Source organism: Protopterus annectens, chromosome 8.part0, assembly GCF_019279795.1.
Source record: "Protopterus annectens isolate FY-2018-M chromosome 8.part0, PAN1.0, whole genome shotgun sequence".
NCBI classification, from domain to species: Eukaryota; Metazoa; Chordata; order Ceratodontiformes; family Protopteridae; genus Protopterus; species Protopterus annectens.
In genome coordinates, this window is record NC_056741.1 from 874,003,576 (window position 1) to 874,025,243 (window position 21,668).

Sequence of the window (21,668 nt, forward strand, 5' to 3'; positions counted from 1 at the left end):
TCTTTCTGCAACTATATAAGATTACATACGGCTATTACTCTCCTCTGCATCGAAAATACCACTCTCTCATTATTTCTTTATCTTCTCCCCTGTTCATCATCATCATCTCTTTCCACTTTGAATTGCAACCTTCTGCCTGTGTTTGGTATATGAGCCTTCACTGTGCAACCCTAAAATATCCATTTAAGTCAAGTAATCCTTGCCCACCTTGTTCTATTCAGAGGATCAACTTATCTCACTTAATTCTTGTTCTTCTCTTCCTCTCACCAAGATAAATTCTTTAGGTCTTTAATGTCCACAACTTCTCCTCTAGTTGATGAAAATATACCTGACATGTACATAAATCTTATATGAGTAAAACATTTTCACTCTGTCTTACTAGCTCGATCTATTATCAAGAGCTTCCAGTTTCTCTGTTTTTGCATTATCTTTTTAGTCTCTTCCCACATATCCAAACTGCCATAACAGAAGCTTTTTAATCCATACTTTTAAATATTTCATCTTACTTTGTCCCTGTAAATATTGGTATTGCAGAACCAATTTGTGCATGGGTTTGTAATTTACGGCTATAGCCTTTGTTTAATCTTCATTAATTTTTTTCCACAAATACTTGAAATAGTCTCAAAGTGCTCCACAACACTGAAATGTCCTTTTCTGGATTCATCAAGTACACAAGTACAGCTGTGTAAAACCTAACCGTAACAGTAGATGTCCTCTTCACTGCTGCAGTACTCTTGACAATAGGGATCCCCTGCCAGTAGACCAAAGCCTTTTGATTGTAAAGGGTACGCCGTACATCACATGCATTCTCCCAGCACACGGCGTAGGGCATAAAGGTGACATCCAAACGTACTATCCTCATAACTGAAAAGCTGCAGTAAGAATGGCAGTCCAAGGAAAAAAATAGGCAACAGCCACATCCAGAAGGAAAAAGGACCGGGAGGGGGGGATACTGCAACAGTGAAGAGAAGGAGATCTACTGTTATGCTAAGATTTTACACAACTGTACTATATCTTCCATATAACTGTTGCAGTATTCTTTGCAACAGGGAGAATGAAAAAGCTCAGGAAGAAGACTGGGAGGAGGAAGGGCAAGCAGAACCATCTAGCAATGGAGAATGGCCCAGGCAAAGACAGCTCTGACCCTAGAAATCATATCCAACTTATAGTGCTTAAAGTCCAGGTTTCTGCCTCAAGAACAGAATTAGTATCTAAACCCTTGAAAAAAGCACCAGAAGAAGCCACATCTCTAGTGGAATGAACCTTAACAGAAGAAAGGCTCTTGCCATGAAAAGAACAGCAAAATGAAATGGCTTTAGATATCCAAGAATAAATGGTTTGCTTGGAAACAGCCAAACCTGAAGACCTAGGATGAAAAGAAACAAAAAGCTTTAGTCTTATCCAAATAATATCCGAATCGTCTATGCAAATCCAAGGTGTGCATAACCTTCTTACTAGCAGACTGCAAAGAAGGGAAAAAACTGGGCAAATTAATAGACTGGTTAAGAGACAAAAATTAACCACCTTGGGCATAAAAGAAGGATTCGCATGAAGGGACACTGTGTCCTTATGGAAAACTAGAAAAGGAGGAACAGCCATAAGGGTTTGCAGCTCAGACACTCGTCTAGCAGAAGTAAGGGCCAAAAGAAGAATAGTCTTCCAAAAACCCAGTGGTCTGTGGTTGACAAAGTTTTCAGATGACTGCAAGCTGGGCGCTGTTTTAAATTCCCTTAGTGATGTGAACACCCACCAAGAGGGCCTTACCCAAACTAATAACTAGTGCCAAAAGCATGGCCTCAAACTGAATGACTGAATGTCAAGAAATGAATCATTATCCCATTTGGGGAAAATAGTGTCCACACCAATTATCACATTAATAACAACGCACTAAGCACGCAATCAGTCGTGAGGGACTTGGGCACCCAGGTTGATAGCAACCTGACTTTTGACCAGCAAGTTGCTTCTGTTGTACAGATGGCTTTCTATATGGCCCACCTCTTAAGGGTATTTCATCCAGGAAGGAGGAAGTCATAACATCCCTGTACTCCTCCTTTATCTGACCTACTATAGAGTACAATGCCCCCTTCAGCATGTACCTTGCCAAGCACATACAGCAGCTGGAGAGACAACAGAGGTTCCTGACCAGGAAAACCTAGGATTCTCAAACACCTACCCTATACAGATAGGCTAAAAGCCCTGTCCCTCTTCTCAGTCTTGTACATACTACTCAGAGGTGACCTGTATCTGGCATACAAGGCCGTCTCAGACCCAGCCTTAATGGAGTTGCTGCATATTGCATGCAAGGCCTCAACACAGTCTGTGACACTAACGGAACTTGTTGGCGGGATAGATTTGTGTTCCAAAGACTCCCTCATCTGTGGAACAGACTTCCTCTCCATGTCAGAGTACCTCACTAGCCCTACTTAAGAGGAACTTGGGATGACTGGAAGGGAAACAGAAAATACACCCCTGGAATCCCACCTGCGTCCCTGCGAGGTACTTAGCTTTATTGAAGACTTCGGATCTGAAACTCAATTTTGAAAATCTCAGGAGTCGGCTGACAGGCACTTGCGAACTGCTTTTGCTTCGGGCACCGCGCAGCAAGAAAGACTGAAGAAAATGGTGTCGGTTGCATCTTTTATACCCCTGGCGCTCTGACGTCACGGAAGAGGCAACAGCAACCGACGCCGGACCAAGACTTTGGAACTCGGGCCGACTGCAGGTCGCCTACCAGCAGGATAACCCAAGTGTAATGACTGCAACAGTGAAACACGATGAACATCAGGTGCTGACTTTATGGGAACATGGACAAATTCTTGGCTAGGCTTATAACGGCCTCTGGGCCAATAGCCTGGTATCGTCCTATGAACTATAATTACAATAACTCCATGACCACACTAACATAAGAAGGGAGAAATCTCGGAGATATTTGGAGAACTGTCCAGCACAGTAGCTTGGATGCCTATTCCTGCAGCAAAAGATGAGGTTTTAATTAGTTTAACATATTTGATCTTAATGTCCAGCTGCTTGACAGACTTGGCTAGCTTAACAAAAGGCTTCTTAAATGGCTGAGTAGACCACAAGGGTCTGGCTTCACTGAAGAAATGGAAGAAATAAAAGATGAACACAAAATTAGACTTAATAGAATAACAGGCTGATGTCACTTTACCCTGAAGCTTTAACAGATAGGTGTGAAGCTGCTTCCTCCGTCTACGTAAAGTTGCCTTATTAAAAAATTTGTTCAAATACCACAAGATTCTGACTCATGCAGTGGATGCTGGTCATGTGCACACTTACACCTGTCACCACAAGTCATTCTCTTGTTGCTGTTGAACTTATGATGAGTAATGACAACTAAAAAACACTGATGCCCCAGCTCAATTCCATACAGTAATAAAGCCCTGACTACAGTTCAAAAGACCACAGTTCACAGTCGGGTGAAGCAGTATGGTGGGAGTAAGTGTTAGATATCAACCTGCTCACTCTGGGGGAAGGGGGTGTTCCCAGTCTGTCACTATCACCAGCAAGTGGATGCTTACAGGCAATGAAAGGGTTAATACCAGGCAACATGAGCTTACTGCTATCAAACAAGTGGTAGCAGCAGTCATTGATATGTGTGTGGAAAAAGATGTGTAAGAACAGGGTACAGTAATCCCTTGTGACAACTCAAATGACAGGGCAAAAGACAATGCCATTAGAGACTGCAGATGCAGCCAAGTGCACAAACCACTTCCATACCTGCCTGGATCTAGGCATCGCTGCTCAGCTTTACCTCAATGCTGAGAATGCCCAAACAAGAGAGCAAATAGGCTCAAGACTAACAGGAGTGGGCTTGGAGGTCAGGGCAGGCAAAGAGGGGAAAGAAGGACTCAGGAAGAAAATAGGGTCAAAGCCCTAAATAACAGAGAAAGGAAACATGGTGGACATCCACTCCAAGTCTAAGAAAAGGGTGACTAAAACCAAAACATGAAACTGTTTGGTGGGGAACACCCTAAATTAAGCAGAAGTTGGCACTTATTGTAAAACAAAACTCTCAAACTCCTGCAAAAAATGTCCAGAAAGTGGGGAATTAGGTCACTGACCTGGACTAACACCTGAAGGGAAAAGGAGACAACAATCCGCCAAGTTTAATCTAGAAATAAAGCATTAAGTTGTTAAAATCCAAACAAATGTGTTTAGCAATGTGAAGAGGCTGAAAAGAAGAGGAAGACATTGCACCACAGGGAGAAGGAAGTAAAAATGTAACCTAGGAAAATTTTATCTGATGAGCTAAGCACATGGACACAAATTACCAAAGATTAATGAAAGCTGAACTCTCCTTAAACCAATACACCAAGACAAAATGGCACTACAATAAATTATATACAAAACTGAATCAATTGCTAAGCAATCCCTTATTCTTCTAAGATGCAGTGACAGTAAGCTGCTACATGAAACACCCAAACAAGTATGCTCTTTACATACCCGAGCTCGCACTTGGCATTGTCGAAGGCGGCACTTCTGCCGAATTTTGTTGGGCCCTCCAAATTTCTTCATGTCTCGGCAGAAATCACACTGGCCACAGTCATCAGTCCGCATGCAGGATTCACATTCTCCACACATGCGTGCTGAACGCTTGATCTGCTGATTGAGAAAGAACAAACATTCAGTTTTTAAATCCAACACAAACAATAAATTTAAATGTATCTTTCTGGTACTCTAATATACAAGACAGTAAGTTATTAACAAAAGTCTTCAGGCTAAGTGAATAAATTCATATAAATTGTTCTATAAATGCTTAAAATAATGCTCAACAAAAGCATTTATTTGGCCACAAGGTTTTAAAAACTAGCAAGAAAATAAGTGCGTCAAAAAACAAACTGACTTGTCTCATTCAGCTCTGGCCTTTCTACTTAAACAATGTGACATTGGCAGCTTTTCTCCAGCAGCAGGTGACAGTCAGCAATTCTAGAAAAGACTCTGATTGGTGTAAGACTCATTCTTTTCAATTGTCTATGCTGCTTTGTACTTCAACATTGCTTGCTCTGCAGGCTAGAAGTAATGAATATTGCACAATTGATATATTCATTCCCACTACTAAAAGACTCACAACAATAACAATACAAAAGCTGGAGTCTTCTGATCCTAATGAAATGTGACGTTACATCATCTACATGGAGGATCAAGACACAAAAAGCTGTTGTCTTTTCAAATTAAGACTCTAGCTAGGGATTCTGTGATTTGGCAATGTGGTACCCTCTAAAAGCTGCAATCACTTTTTAACCATCAGTGGGTTAGAAGAACACTGTATCTGCAAATGAAAGCCCACTTAAAATACAACTTCCCCAGCCAAAGTAGTAGTCATGGAATTTGTTTATACTGAGTCTACCAGAAGAAATAGAGCACAAGAAAACTATTCCATGGGTAAAATGAACTGAGCTCTAACACATGACAATGTCCTTCAGTACACTTCACATTAGGAGTCTGTGTGAAAATGATCAGACTGGAAACAAGAGAAGACCTGCCATGTGCTTACGCAGCCACGTGTAAAAGACAGACTGAAAAAAATAAAATCAAGGAATCAATATGGGATATAAAAGGAGTCTATATTAAAAGAAAATAAATAAAAGGAAATGGTTATTTTGTTCAAAATCTCACCCAAAAGCAGTGCAAAGTAGCAGAAAGATTTAGTACTGCTCAAGTCTGTACTGCAATATTCCTCTTCCAGGTGCTATTAATGTCTCCTTCACTTTACTCTGTCAATCTTAAGCTCTACCCTTCACTGCATTTGCAATACTACATCCAGACCACATACACTGTTCTCCTGCAGCCTTGTCTCTTCCTAGCACCATTAAGAAATGGAGAAGGAGTACTGTGGCCTCTGGCAATAAGTAGTATAAAACACGAATACCCTTCATTTCAGAATGGGATAATCTGCAGCAAAAGCTCCACTTGTGAATCCAATTCTGATTTTTAGCAAGAACTTCAAGTACATCTTCCTTAACATCCTACTGCCCATTTTCTACAAGTTTTATCCAATTCATTGTGACTGAAGTCTACCATAGTAATAGGTGCAAAACATAATTCAGACCTATATGGGTCACCAGTCCTTCACAGATGGACTCATTCACACATTTAAACTCAAACCCAGGGATAATTTAGCAAAACCAATCAACTTCACATTGTCTATGGAATGTGGGAAGAAAGGAAAATGGAATTTCCCAAAAACCTCAAGATTAGAAAATTCAATCATCATAAAGAAGGCACTACACCTAAGAATCAAACTGGTCATCCAAGCAGTATGACACAGCAATATTAAGTACTTCACCACAATGACACCCTTGAAGAGTGATGGAACAAACAAAATGCCAAATGAAGACAAAAACTGTGAATTCCTACCATTAAAAATGAACAGACACAAACAAAAGAAAAAATGATATTATACTCCTCACGAGGATTTCAACATGAAAAAAACTAACTGGAAGTAGTGCGAACTAATGCTGATAGGGCAGAACTAGTAACAAACTTTGAAGGTCAAATCACACCACCTCTTACCTACTGCATAGCAATTCATTTAACCTAAAGGAAGCCATTTTGCTGGACAGAATTCTCAAACCAGAAACCAAATGTAACAAACAAACCAACACTTCAACAAGACTATGGATGGCAGTACTAATCTAACCAGTGAGACACTGACCTCAAAGAGCAGGCCTGCAACATGTACTAGTGCTCACATGCAGCACAAGGTAGACCAAATTCTCTCCCCAGACTTAAGTTTACTAAATTTCTTACATACTCATGTTGCAATAAAAGCACAGGTGCCTTTGTCCATTAACCCAATTCATCCAATCCCTTTGAGAGGATAGCTGTTTTACAGCAAGCTCTGTTCCCCTACCTGTAAAAATCTACAGCCTTTATATAAAATAAGGGTACATGTAACAAAACAATTAAGGTTCAAGCCACCTGATTTGCTCAGCTTACTAAGGAAAAAGGGTGAACCAGCATCAAAACACAAGGCACAGTCACAGCAGTGAATATAAGCAGTGCTTACTTGTATCACAAAAATAATAGTGTTGGCATTAAAAGGTGGGGGTGTTCCAAAGCACACATTTTGAATGGTTACACAATCATGCTTTAGTACTCCTAAAAGGTAAACTACAGTTACATTGCAGGGTCCATCAAGTGACAAGTAAGACAGCATGCTTATAAATACTAAAAAGCAGCAAATGTAGAGATCCAGTAACAACCCTGCCTACAAAATTAAGTCAGGATTCCAAGCACTTTTTTTATAATCATTCACTTGCTTAAGTTCTCATAACTCTTTAGGTATTGGTAGTGTGTTCAGTTCTTATAGGCTAAAGAAAGTAGTTATGCTAGAAAGCATCTAATTCCATTTGAAAGATTACTGTGTGCATTACATGAGCTATATCAGTCTCTGTAAATTAAATTTATCTGTTACACACACACACACACACACACACACACACACACACACACACACACACACACACACACACACACACACACACACACACACACACAGTATTAAATAGCATTCCAATAATCTGCAAGACAAAGTAGCCATGTGCAAAGTCATATGGAGAAGAAGATGATGAGACAGTTCTTTGCAGGAAGAAGAAAAAATCAAATCAAATGCACACCTCACCACTACACTGGGTAACCTGTAATGCACAAACTGACGGAATGAAGTATTTCAGGGTCTGGGTCAGTACCTTGGCCTATCACATACCACTAGGAATACTCCAAATTCAGCCAATGTATACAATCAAGACCCAGGGGCCATGCACTTTTTCTAGTGGTCAGTCAAGCTGGAAGCCAATTACAACAATTATCTGCCAAGTGCCTGCCATGTGAAGAAAATGGCTATACCTCTCCACAATCTTTCAAACTGTGTAGCGTTTTCCATACTACGTGCTTCAAACAGTCACAACAGTGACATTCCCATTACAAGTATAGTGTGGGTATACAGCTGGGGCCAAAGGCATGTGAGTGACTCCACATAAACTAAACAGGACTGCCAAGCTGAAAGTCTGGGTGACATATGAATGCACTGTGCCAAGGGAGTGGATCACAAAGTTCCTAATTACATTTTGTAACTGAACTGACAATGACGTTTGAGACATTAAACTGAGGTCCTCATCTGCCCGAATTGGTGGTAGCTCAGGTGGATGTAAAAGATCCCACAGCACCTATTGAAAAGAGTAGAAATTCTCTAATGCCCTGGACAATTATCCCATAGCAGTAAAAATAACTGTGGCCTCCCCTAAAAAGAGGCTACAAGCGTAGTGGGACAATCCCAGTGAATAAACGATAAATAATTAAACAAATACAGTGAATATTACAACATTAATCAGGTTTCATAAATTTACAAAAGAAGTCACTGAATAATGTTACAGCTTCCAAATACAGCATACAACAAAACTGCCTCATTTTAAAATAACGTTAGTTGTTTAAAAGCATACCAGCAGTAGCAATCTAACATGATTCCAAGCACCCCAACTATGTAGTTAAGAACTTGAATGAAAGCAAGCAGAATGAATTTTCTTCACATTCATCAACTTCCTTAACTTGAAACCATATTCAAGTGACTTAACTTCCTAGTTAAGGGGTTATAATAGTGATGTAAGTGTTAAATTTGAGTTTATGTGGTCTTCTAACTACTGTTATTTCAGGTTAATTCACATTAAGTTAAATGTCATAATGAACAAACCATTAGCCTTCCGATTCCAGCAATGACTTTAGAAGATGTCGAGGACTACAGAACGATATATGCCACAGAAAAAAAAGACAAAAAAAAAAAAAGAAAACAATTCAGCACAGCTTTTCAAATGGTAAATGGGAATCATAACAGATTTCTTTTTCTAATAAATTCTGGTCAAACTAAATTTAATATTTACTTTTTAATAGAAACAAGAGAATGGGTAACATCCCCATCCATCATCCATAGCTTCAGTCTGTTCATGTCACCTTTGTAAATAAATCTCATTGTAAATACTGTAACATTATCAGAATACCAGTACCATTTTAAGTTGGTCACATTAAAAGTAACTTTTCAGCTACAGCTTATATCCAGAATGGCAATACACCATTCTGATGGACATGTAATTCCCTTCTACTTTAAGGCTGCCATACTATAAACCATTCTTAAGTTACGGAAATAAACATTTAGAAGGAGAAGATTCAAATTAAACCAAAACTTAAATTCAACAAATGAAAGCAACATAAATCATTTTGTTATATTTTATGCAATTTGCAAACAAACAAGAAAAAGGTAGAAATCATTCCTATTCTTTTCTGTAGTTACTTAAGTCTACTCACCAACTGTTCAATTACAAAACTCATTCAACACAGGATTTCATATTAAGTTCCCTCTTTCACATCAAGGGAGGGCACAATTTGTATACTAACAATATATATGTTAAATGCAAAAGCAAATATTTAAGAACATATTTTTGTTCAGAATTTGCTCATGTGTACTGTCACATCCATTCATGGGCATTTCTACGAATGTTTAATTAGCAATAAAAACAGGTTTCAGATCTGACCTTCACACGGTCATTATCAAGATTAGTACCACAAGCAAGGAAACAGCAAGCAAATAGAAAACTTAACTCAAACAGATCATGTTAGAAACAGAGTACACTGCTAAAGTGGGTGAGGAAATTTGTGTGCAACAGTCCACAAAACAACTCTTACTAGTTCTCGAACAATGATGCACCTCATTGCAATAAGAGACCAGCTCACAGCACAAACAGATTTTTTTTCTTGCATAAACAAAGCCAGTGGACCCTGTTAAGAAAAGTACAGTTTTGTACCTACCATAAATGTAGATGTCCGATACATATGCAACTGCAGTCCTGACATATGGGTTGTCCTGCCTCAGGCAGCCCCTCGGTCGGCCGGATTCCAAAGTCTGGGTCCGGCGTCGGCTGATGTCGCCTATTCCCCGACGTCAGAGCGGCTGGGGTATAAAAGCATCAGGCGACGCCATCTTCTTCAGTGTTTCTTGCCCCAGATGCCAGGTGCCCTCCAAGGAAGGCTAAATTTAGAGAATGGATAAAATTCCAGACATGCACAATAGTAATAAACAGATACACCATAAAAGCTATCCCCAGCTAAGTTGGAAAAGGGGTAGTGGACCCAAAAAGTAAATTACAGAGGGGTAGGAGGAGGGTAAACCTGACTGCAGTTGCATATCTATCGGACATCTACATTTATGGTAGGTACAAAACTGTACTATGTCCTTCAAGAATGCAACTGCAGTCCTGACATATGGGTTGAATACCATAGCCAAGCTGGGAGTGGTAGGATCTAAGAAAAAGATGGTGTAGCTAAAATGCCCTGCAGGACTGCCGAAGCAAAGCCTGCTCGGGATCTGGAGTATAAAGGCAGGTTGTAGTGTTTGGAAAATGTATGCACGGAGCTCCATGTAGCAGCTTCTAGAATGTCCTTTGTAGCCTCCCCTCTTAGAAAGGCTGTGGAGGTGGCTATAGCTCTGGTGGAGTGTGGCCTGATATCGGCTGGCACACCTTTTCCATGGAAGGAGTAACAGAATCTGATGCAGTGTCCAATCCATTTTGAAATTGTTTGTTTGGAAATTGCCTTTCCTTGCACTCCAGCAGCGTAAGCTACAAATAGTTGGTAAGACTTTCTGTTGGCCTTTGTTCTGTCCAAGTAGTAGCGTAATTGTCTGTGTATGTCCAAAGTGTGCAGCAGCTTTTCCCCTTTATTTTGAGGATTGGGAAAGAAAGTAGGCAGGTGAATTGCTTGATTTAGAGACACCCTGGATATCACTTTTGGCATGAATGAAGGATTGGTTCTTAAAGAAACTCTGTCCAGATGAAAAATGAGGAATGGAGGTACTGCCATGAGGGCCTGTATCTTCGAGACTCTTCTTGCTGAGGCAACTGCCAACAGGAAAACTGTTTTCAAGGAGAGAAATTGCATTTCTGAAGATGCTGCTGGCTCAAAAGGAGGAAGAGTTCATTTTTCCAAGACGAAGTTGAGGTCCCATGCAGGCACTGGTGGTTTCCTGGGAGGTTTGATATTCTTTATCCCTCTTAGAAACTGTCTTAGCAAAGGATGTGAAAACACAGGTGGATCGCAGTTGTATTTTGCTGAGATTGCTGAAGCGTGTATTTTTATGGAAGAATATGAAAGGCCACTATGAAGCATTTCTGCCAAGTATTCTAGTATCTGTGGCATGCTTATTACTGATGCATCCTGACCTTTGTTGGCATTCCAGGTGATGAATCTCTTCCATTTGGCTGAATAGATTTTCTGGTGGAAGGTCTGCGTGCTTCCAGAAAGATCTCTTGAACATTTTTGGAGAGAGAGATATGGGTGGAAGCCATGGGACCCTCCAAGCTGTCAGCTGCAATGTTTGCAGGTTGGGATGAACCGTCCTGTATTTGTGCTGAGTTAGAAGCAGAGGCCATTGAGGCAGGGGCCACAGCTTGGTGCGAGATATGCTCCTTAGTAATGGAAACCAGTGCTTCCTTGGCCAGTCTGGAGCTATCAAAATACCTTTCGGTTGTTCTGCTTTGATCTTCAGTAACACCTTGGTCATTAATGGTAGAGGTGGGAATGCATAGATTGTCAGAGAATTCCAGCTGAAGGAGAGAGCATCCATTCTCCAGGCTTGAGGATGGTGTGTACTCGAACAGAACTTCTTCAGATGATGATTGCGGTGAGAGGCAAAGAGATCTATGTCCAGCCTTCCCCATGCATGGCATGAGTTATTTGTGAAAAAATGTCTGGATGCAGCATCCATTCGTGCGGGTCCAAAATGTTTCTGCTTAGACTGTCCGCCAGTACATTGTCCTTGCCTGGAACAAACTGGGATTGCAACTGTAAGTTCAGTTTCAGGGCCTTTTCCCAAAGAGTCATTGTTAGTCTGCAGAGGGGGTAAGAATGAGTGCCTCCCTGTTTGTTTATGTACCACATGACAGTGGTGTTGTCTGTCTTTATTAGCAGATGACCTTGTTGAAGAAATTTGTCGAAGGCCTCGATTGCATGAATCACTGCCAACATCTATTTTAGATTTATGTGCAGATGCATTTCCCGGGGAGTCCATTGCCCTTGCATGCATCTGCCCTCCATGTGCGCCCCCCATCCATGATCTGAGGCGTCTGTTGTAATGGTTTGACTTGCTTGAGATTTGTTGAAAGACATGCCTTTGTTTAATTGACTTGCTTGTGCCCACCACAAAAATTCCTTTTGGAGACATAGAATGAGTGGTATAATTTCTTCTAAGTTGTGGCTGTGTTGAGACCATAAACTTTTTAGGTACCATTGTAGTTTTCTCATGTGTAGTCTTGCCAGTGGAATAAGAAGAATGCAAGATGCCATGAAACCCAGGGCCTGCAGGATTTTCATTGCAGTCATCTGGGTGAGCTTTGCTAGGCTTTTGAAGTAATCTGGTAATTGTTCTTGTTTTTCTTCTGTGAGGAAAGCCATTTGTGTGTTTGTGTCCAGTTTGGCTCCTAGAAAAATTATTTGTTGGGATGGCAGTAGTCTTGATTTTTGAATATTGACTGTGTATCCCAAAGCCTGTAGTAAGTGTATGACATAGTCCAAGTTTCTTATCAAGGCTTGTTTGCTGTCCGCTTGTATAAGGCAGTCGTCCAGGTAAGGGTATATTTGTATCCCCTGGAGTCTGCAATGTGCAATTACTGATGCCAGGCATTTTGTGAATACTCTGGGCGCAGGAGATAAGCCAAACGGCAATGCTGAGAATTGATAATGCTCTGACCCTGCAAGAAATTGGAGGTATCTTCTGCAACTGTGTCTGATTGGGAGATTGGGACATGCAGGTATGCCTCCTTGAGGTCCAGAGTAACCAGCCAAGACCCCTTGCCCAGCATGGGAAGAAGTTGCTGTAACGTCAGCATTTTGAATTTTGGCACAATGAGAAAAGTGTTTAGAGAGGACAAGTCCAGTATAGACCTCCACTGCTTTTCTTTTCTTGGAACAAGGAACAGTCTTGAGTAGAATCCCTGACCTTGTTCCTGAGGAGGAACCTTTTCTATTGCTTTGATCTGTAACAGGTTTGAAACTTGTATGAGTGCCTCTGCCCTTTGATTTTGTGGCAGGTTTGGCATGCCTTGTCTTGTTGGTAAGGTATGGAAGTGGAACCTGTAAACTTTGTCTATTATGTCCAGAATCCATTTGTCCTTTGTTAAAACGTGCCAATTCTTTGAAAATAAGGATAATTTTCTGCCTAAAGGTGCTTCTCTTTGAGCCTTGGTCGGCGGTGTCAAAGTCAAGTCATTGTGATTGTCCCTGTGGAGCTGTAGAAGTCCCTGCGCCACTTCTCTGATTATTTGGTTGCCATTGGCGGCCCCTGTGGGAGCCTCGGTATTGCCCTCTACCTCGAGCATGCCTGTTTTTTCCCCTTTGGAACTTGTCAGTGTCTGGAAAGGACCAATTCTTTGAAGGCCAATTCCTGCTGAACCTCGGTGGCTAAACCTGGAGGAAGTCTTTGACTGTTTGTACTGATTTAGCCTTTTCCTCAATAGATTTCAACACATCCTGTGCATTAGCACCAAATAGCTTCTGTTTTTCCAGAGGTGCATCTAGGAGCTTTACTTTAACATGATCTGGCAATGCCTGTTCTTTCAACCAAGCATGTCTACGTATGACGGCCCCTGTCATAGCTGCCCTACATGAAGCTTCCAATGCATCATAACCACACTGAAGAAAATGATTGCTAACCTGCTGAGTATTATGAACCAAATCCTGCAAGGCCTTTCTATCTAAAGGCTCAGGAGAGGCTAACTTTTCTGCAAATCATCCATCAAGAAATCCTGATACTGAAACATATGAAAAAGACAGTTAAGTGCCCTCATGGCAAGGGTGGTTGAGGTATAAACTTTTTTGCCCCATCTCTCCAAGGGCCTAGATTCCCTGTCTGCGGGCAAAGGGTTTTTGGCCGTGGAGGTGGCCACTCCTTTGGGCCCCTGAGAAATAGTTTCTAGATCCACAGAGTGGGCCTTAAAGAGATGCTTATGAGTTTCAGGAACCCTGTAATATCTGTCTGGCTTGACAAGAGCAGGAGGGAGAGAATCAGGGGAAGCACTGGAGTCTGAATACACATCATCCAATACATCTAACACTGGTGGAATAGCTAAAGGCCTGTGCTGGGGTAACTTAAGGAAAGTACGTAGCCTTTTCCTGGAGTCAGAGAAATCCTGGCCCTGCCACTGAAAATGCTCTCTCATGGAGTGGAGAATTTCCCCGAAATAAATATCCTCTGGAGGAGAGGCAGAGGGAATGGATTCATCAGCATCAGAATCCTCGTAGGCCTGGAAGGATTCTTCCTGGGAATCTGAATGGTCTGAGTCCCCAGAGGCTTCATCTGAGGAAAGGGTATCTGTCTGCTCAACCCTAGGCCTTTTATCTGCAGGCGGCTGAGAACCTCTGTCTGGGTGTGCCTGAGAGCCTCTGATTAAAGAAATTAGATCTGCAGCTAAAGTCATGATCTGTTTATCAGAAGTGGAACCCTGGGAAAAGGATTTAGGAGGGTGAGCCTTAGCACGTGTGTAGGCCTTGGTGGACATAGGGACCGGAGGCCTAGTTGCCCCACGTGCTGGTGTAACTTTATCCACCGGTATGGTGTCAGGTAAGTCCTGGGCTTCAGTTTCAGGAGGAAAATCAACAACCGGCACCGGGGTAACCTCCGGGACCGAAGTGTGCGGTAAAGCGATGTCGTTGGTCTGGAGTGGTTGAATTACCGCCTCCGAAGAGACCGATGCACTCGCGGTAGGCTTTGGCGTGTCGTTGGTGGAAAACGCGGGCCGAGAAGATCGGTCCGGGTCCTTCCGTTTTTTGGAAATATGTGTTGTCGGATGTTCCGACGGCATGATATAGGAGAAATTTTCCCCAAAAAAGTCTTCAGCAAATTCTGCCCGGCGCCTGAGAGTGCGCTTATTGAAGCAAGCACAGGCAGCACAGGCCGAGACGTCGTGGTCTGGGCCCAGGCAGGGAAGGCAGTAAGAATGGAAGTCCTTATGAGGTATTTGTTTACCACAAGACAAACAATTATTAACTTTTGCAGTTTTATCTGACATCGGCTGAGGCAAGAAAAGGTTCCTCAACGGGGTACTTAGCTTTTTGATGACTTCGGTAACTGAAAACACAGGAGTTGGCCGACCGGCACTTGTGAACTGCTTCTGCTTCGGGCACTGCGCGGCAAGAAAGACTGGAGAAGATGGCGTCGCCTGATGCTTTTATACCACAGCTGCTCTGACGTCGGGGAAGAGGCGACATCAGCCGACGCCGGACCCAGACTTTGGAATCCGGCCGACTGAGAGGCTGCCTGAGGCAGGACAACCCATATGTCAGGACTGCAGTTGCATTCTTGAAGGACATCAAGACTTTTGTCACTGAATATTGAATCTGAGAGGTGAGGAATGAAGTGCCCAACATATTTTCCACTTTGCAAGGGCAGTACAGGTACTCAATAAGTGCAGGATGAAACATTTTCTCCGCACAAGCACATGCGTACAAGCCTTTTAGAAGAATTGCAGTAGTCAAGCGCATAACTTCTTATTATCAGCCTCTGTCAACCCAGAAACAAACAAACAAAAAACATTTTCAACAAGTTCCACTACTTGTGACTTGACTGTATGCCAGTAGTCACAAAACATGACCCACTGATCAACACCTCAAGCTAAGGCAAAGAGGTGCCCCCAAGGCAGAAGAAAATATGTGACCAAAAACCAGGGTTAAGCCAGCCTGGTAATAATATGGAGATTAACTGTTGCATGAGACTAGCTGTCAGTACCACAGAAAGTATGCTAAATAGAAGGAAACAACTTCCAGCTCTTCAGCAGGGTTTCCAGTCAATAACCTCTCAAAATAACATCAATTAAAAGGCTAGTAAACCAGCTGTCTGATTAACTTGTCTAAAAAAGTTTTGACAACGGGTTAAAATCCTCTTGGGGCCCATGATATGACTCACAGTTATTACAGCTGAGACAAGGTAAACATATACAAGGGTGAATATTCCCTTTCCATTCTGAACGAATAGTTGTCTAAGACCTTACCTTAACAACAGGCGTCCTTCTCTTTCTGTTGCAGTATTCTTTACATGAGGGAGTTGTCTGCCCAGGCGACCTGACATCAGCCAGTACACCAAAGTCTTTTACTGCTGTACGGTACGCGGTATGTCCCACGTAGGCAGTTATCAGACATGGGCCATAAAGGTGAGCACCATCCTCAGAAATGAAGCCCCAGGAGGACAGACAGTCCAAGAATCATGAGACGTGGGGAAGGGGGGGGGTGAGACAGAACACTGCAACAAAGAACAGAAGGACATCTATCATTATGGTAAGTTCTTAAACAAATATTCTATGTCTTTCTATCCATCTGTTGCACTACTCTTTACATGAGGGAGACTAACAAAGCTCATGCAGACAGGGAGATGGAGTTAGCAGATGAATTTTCCAGGAAGCCATGAAGAATGACTCTGGCAAACAGCAGCTTGTAATGTTAGGTAAAGGTGTGGACAGAGGTCCAGGTAGCTGTCTCTAGGATAGAATTGGTGTCTAGCCCTTTGAGAAAGGCACCAGATGAGGCCACTGTTCTGGTGGAGTGAGCTTTGACTGAGTGGAAGGGGGGGGGGGGGTGTCCCATGGCAGGCGTAGCAGAAGGTAATGGTTTTTGAAATCTAGTTAGAAATGGTTTCTTTGTACATAAGTAGTCCCAGAGCCCTGGGATGGAATGAGACAAACAGCTAGTTTGATTTCCTAATAGATTTACTTTTGTGAAAGTAAAATCTGAGTGGTCTGTGCACATCAAGTGTGTGCAACATTTTCTCACTAGTGTTTTGGAGAGAAGGGAAAAAGGTTGGTAGGTGGATAAAGTACAGTTGTGTACATTACCATAAATGTAGATGTTCGAGTGTATTCACTGTAGCAGTCATTACATTTGGGTAATCTGCTGGCAGGTTGCCCTCAGTCGGCCTGAATAACAAAGTCTTGGGTCCTGCGTCGGTTGCTGTCTCCTCTTCCATGACGTCAGGTCGTCAGGGGTATAAAACATGCAGCCGACGCCATTTTATTCAGTTTTTCTTGCCCCAGATGTCAGGTGCCCCCCAAACGGGAAGCAAAAAAAAAATATATATATATATAGATATATATATATATATATATATATATATAAATAAACAGTAACTATATAAATACAATTTTAGAAACATAAACTTTACCTTCACCTAAAAGCAAATACACTACAAAGGTTTTTGAGTATAGTGAAGGAAAGAAAAGGTATAGAAAGGGGGATGGTGGGTGGGTGGGTAGCCTGGACTGCAACAGTGAATACACTCGAACATCTACATTTATGGTAAGTATACACAACTGTACTATGTTCTTCGTGTTTCACTGTTGCTGTCAATACATTTGGGTAGAATCCCAAAGCTATGGCTGGGAGGATGGAACTAAACAGCATTAGGAGCAGCTATAAGGCCCTGCAGGACTGCAGTGGCAAAGCCTGCCCTGGATTTGGGGAAGAGAGGTAAATGATAACGCTTTGTGAAGGTATGAACAGAGCTCCAAGTAGCAGCTTCTAGAATGTCTTTGGTTGGAACCCCTCTGAGAAAAGCTGCTGAAATAGAGGCAGCCCTGGTGGAATGTGATCTGATCCCCTTGGGCACTGGTTTACCATGGTGCAAATAGCAGAAACGAATGCAGTGGCTTATCCATTTAGAAATTGTCTGATTTGATATAACCTTCCCCTCTGACCCTGCAGCAAATGCTACCAGTAGCTGCTCAGACTTTCTTAGAGATTTGGTCCTATTTAGGTAGAATCTTAGTTGTCTGTGTACATCCAATGAATGCAAAATCCACTCCCCTTTGTTCTGCGGATTTGGGTAAAATGTTGGCAGGTGAATGGTCTGGTTAAGAGCCACACTGGATACTACCTTAAGCATAAAAGAAGGATTGGTCCTGAGGGACACCCTGTCCGGGTAAAATATAATAAAAGGCTCCACTGCCATGAGAGCCTGCAGTTCTGAAACCCTTCTTGCTGAAGTGACTGCGAAAAGAAAAGCTGTTTTCCAAGATAAAAATTTTATATCTGCAGTAGTTGCTGGTTCAAAAGGAGGCAGGGTGAGTTTTTCCAGGACAAAATTGAGGTCCCATGCAGGAGCTGGTGCTCTTCTGGGAGGCCTTAAATTTTTGGCCCCTCTAAGATACTGTTTAAGCAGAGGATGAGAAAAGAGGGGAGGCTCTGTGTTGTAATGAGCCGAGATGGCAGATGCATGGATTTTTATTGAAGAAAAAGATAGGCCCTTGTCAAGCATCTCAGTCAAATATTGTACAATCTGAGGAATATTGGGCTTTGGTGTGTCTATTCCTTGTGCTTGGTTCCAAGCACAGAATCTCTTCCATTTATCAGCATAAGATTTTCTAGTACTAGGCCTTCTGGCTTCCAAAATGACATCCATCACAGATTTATTGAGAGGTGTTGTTTGAATAATTAGCTGATTAGCCATGCTGTAAGATTCAGAGTTTGGAGCTGAGTGTGCAGAATTTGATAGTTCTGCTGAGACAGTAGATGAGGTATTTGAGGCAAGTACCAAGGAGGAAAGTGAGACATATTCCTTAGAAGTGGGTACCAGTGCTGGCGGGGCCAGTCCGGAGCAATTAGGATAATTTTTGTTTTTTCCTGTCTGACTTTCAGTAAGACCTTGGAGAGTAGAGGCAGAGGGGGAAAGGCATAGACTGATAGGTTTTTCCAAATGAAGGATAGAGCATCCACTTTCCATGCTTTTTTGTGCTGAGTTCTTGTGCAGAATTTGTCCAACTGATAATTTTGGGGAGAGGCAAACAGATCTATGTCTGGGCTTCCCCATTTCTGTGTTAACATGCTGAAGATTTGTGGATCCAGTTTCCATTCATGCGGGTCCATAAGATTTCTGCTTAGGTCGTCTGCCAGAGTATTTTGCTTTCCTGGCAGGAATTGAGCTTGAAGATGTATCTGGTAAGTCAAGGCTGTGTTCCACAAAGCCAGGGCTAGTCTGCAAAGGGGGTAGGAATGTGTACCCCCCTGCCTATGTACCACATAACTGTGGTGTTGTCCATCTTTATCAGTAGCTGTCCTGGATGAAGTAAGTCCTTGAAGGCTGTCAGAGCATTCTGAACAGCTAGCATCTCCTTCTGGTTGATATGCAGATGCATTTGGTTTGGGCTCCATTTGCCCTGAATGCATCTTCCTGCCAGGTGAGCCCCCCCCCCCAAGCATAATCTGATGAGTCTGTAGTTAGGGTTTGGGTGGCAGGGGGTAGAGTGAATGACAGTCCCTTGTTTTGGTGACATGTCTCTGCCCACCAAAGGAACTTTTGTTGTAGGCAGGGAATGAGAGGAATCATTGTTTCCAAGCCGTTACAATGTTGACTCCATAAACTTTTTAGGTAGCACTGAAGTTTCCTCATATGCAGTCTTGCATATGGAATTAGTAGAATGCAGGATGCCAGTTATCTACAAGCCTGCAAAATTTGTCTTGTAGATAACTGGGTTTTTGTTGCCAGTTGTTTGAAGTATGTTGTCAGTTGCCTTTGTTTGTCTGGCATGAGGTAAGCCATCTGGGCACTTGTATTCAAGCTTGCACCCAGGAATTTAATTATTTGTGAGGGTACCAATTGTGATTTTTTTTCGTTTCTGGTGTACCTAGGCATGCTAGAAGCCTTTTTACAAATGCCAGATGTTGAAGAAGAGTGTCCTTGTCCTCTGCTTGAATGAGACAAACGTCCAGATAAGGATAAATTTGAATGTTTCTTTGTCTGCAGAATGCAATTATTGGTGGCAGGCACTTTGTAAAGACCCTGGGCGCAGTAGATAAGCCAAAGGGCAGTGCAGAGAATTGGTAATGCAAAAAACCTGCTTTGAAGCGGAGGTATCTTCTGCATGATTCCCTTACTGGGATATGCAGGTACGCTTCTTTTAAGTCTAGAGTTACTAACCAAGCATTCCTGCCTAGCATAGGCAGTAGCTGTTGTAAAGTCAGCATTTTGAATTTTGGAATGTCCAGGAACGTGTTCAAAATCGATAAGTCCAGTATTGGACACCATGAATTGTCTGGGTACCAGGAAAAGTCTTGAATAAAAACCTTGTCCTTTTTCCTTTTCTGGCACTGGTTGAATAGCCCCCATATCCATGAGGGACCTGACTGGTTTCTGGGCCTTTGCCCACTGGTTGTGTGGCAGATCTGGCCATCTGTTTGGAATTGGCAAAGTATGGAAATTAAATCTGTACCCCTGGGATACTATGTTTAATACCCACTTGTCCTAGGTAATTAACTGCCAATTTTGAGCATGAAGTGCTAGTTTTCCCCCCAAGGGGGCTGCCAAAAGATAAGTGCTTGGTGATGGTAGAGGAAAGTCATTGAGACTGCTTACTGTAGGGTTGTGCTTTGTTTCCTCCAGATTTGGAGGTGGAGGCACCCCATTGCTTTGACCTGTAAGAACCCTGTGATTGGTATCGGCAGCCTTTTGAGCACCTGGATTTGCCCTGAGTGGATCTGTTGGACACAGGAAAGGACCAATTTTTAGTAGGCCAGTGCCTGCTGAACATGGGTGGCTGCACTTGCAAGAAATCTTTTACAGTCTGCAAATATTTAGCATTGTCTTCCATTTTCTTTAAAACCTCTTCTGCCTTATTGCCAAACAGAATATCATGCTGCAAAGAGGCATCCAACAATTTAGCTTTAACATGATCAGGCAGATTTTGCTCCTTGAGCCAGGCATGCCTTCTAATCACAGATCCAGTAACGGTGGCCCTACAAGAGGCCTCCAAGGAATCAAATCCACATTGCAAAGTATGCTTTCCAACCAGTTCTGCTGAATGCAATAATTCCTGTAACTCTATTTTCCACACAATCAGAAATCAACATCATTTTCTGTTTCAGTAAGCCCATAACATGCTGTTGATATTTAAGCATATGAAACTGACAGTTTAAAGCCCTGACTGCTAAGGTTGCAGGCATATAAACCTTCTTACCCCATCTATCCAGCGCCCTGGAATCTCTATCAGAAGGGGTAGGACTTTTGGCTGTACAGGCCTTTACACCTCTGGGACCCTGAGAAATAGTTTCAGGGTCAGCAGCAAGATTTTTGAAAATAAATTTGTGGGAGTCAGGAACACTGTAATATCTGTCTGGCTTACTAGGAGCCGTAGGCAGGGAATCAGGAGTCATGCTTGATTCAGAGAACATATCATCAACAATGTCTAATACAGGAGGTATTGCCAAAGGTATATGCTGAGGAAGAAGGAGGAAATCCTTAAGCCTCTTTTTTGATTCAGAGAAGTCCTGACTCTCCCAGTGAAAATGTTCCCTTAAAGTATGCAAGGTCTCTCCAAAAGAGTAATCCTCAGGAGGAGATGCAGGTGGGATGGATTCCTCTGCATCAGAATCCTCATAGGGTGGAATAGAAAATTCCTGATCAGAAGAGGAATCAGAAGAAATGGAAACCTGATCTGAAGATTCATAATCATTGCGCGGGTGGGGGGGGTTGGGAACCCCTGATCAAAGTAATTAAATCCTCAGCCATTTTGATAATTTGTTTTTTAGGTATAGGGGCCTGAGCACGTGGCTCATGCATTGGTTTTTTAGACACAGAAGTTGTTTTTGACCTTGTTTTTGTTGCTGGTGTCGGTTTAATATAAAAA

The 21,668-nt window shown here is 42.3% G+C and overlaps 1 protein-coding gene across 5 annotated transcripts in view; it reads right to left on the reverse strand.

Annotated features, from left to right (window-relative positions):
* Positions 1-21,668, reverse strand: part of CXXC1 (CXXC finger protein 1) — a 1,961,705-nt gene that overhangs the window by 1,407,606 nt on the left and 532,431 nt on the right. For 2 of the 5 annotated variants that reach the window (XM_044080385.1, XM_044080387.1), the window contains exons 5-6: positions 8,711-8,755; positions 4,465-4,623 (exon numbers count right to left, since the gene is read on the reverse strand). In XM_044080385.1, coding sequence (XP_043936320.1) covers positions 4,465-4,623; positions 8,711-8,755 — 204 coding nt within the window. The remainder of the gene's footprint in view (positions 1-4,464; positions 4,624-8,710; positions 8,756-21,668) is intronic. The other 3 variants (XM_044080386.1, XM_044080389.1, XM_044080388.1) reach the window with 3 other exon arrangements.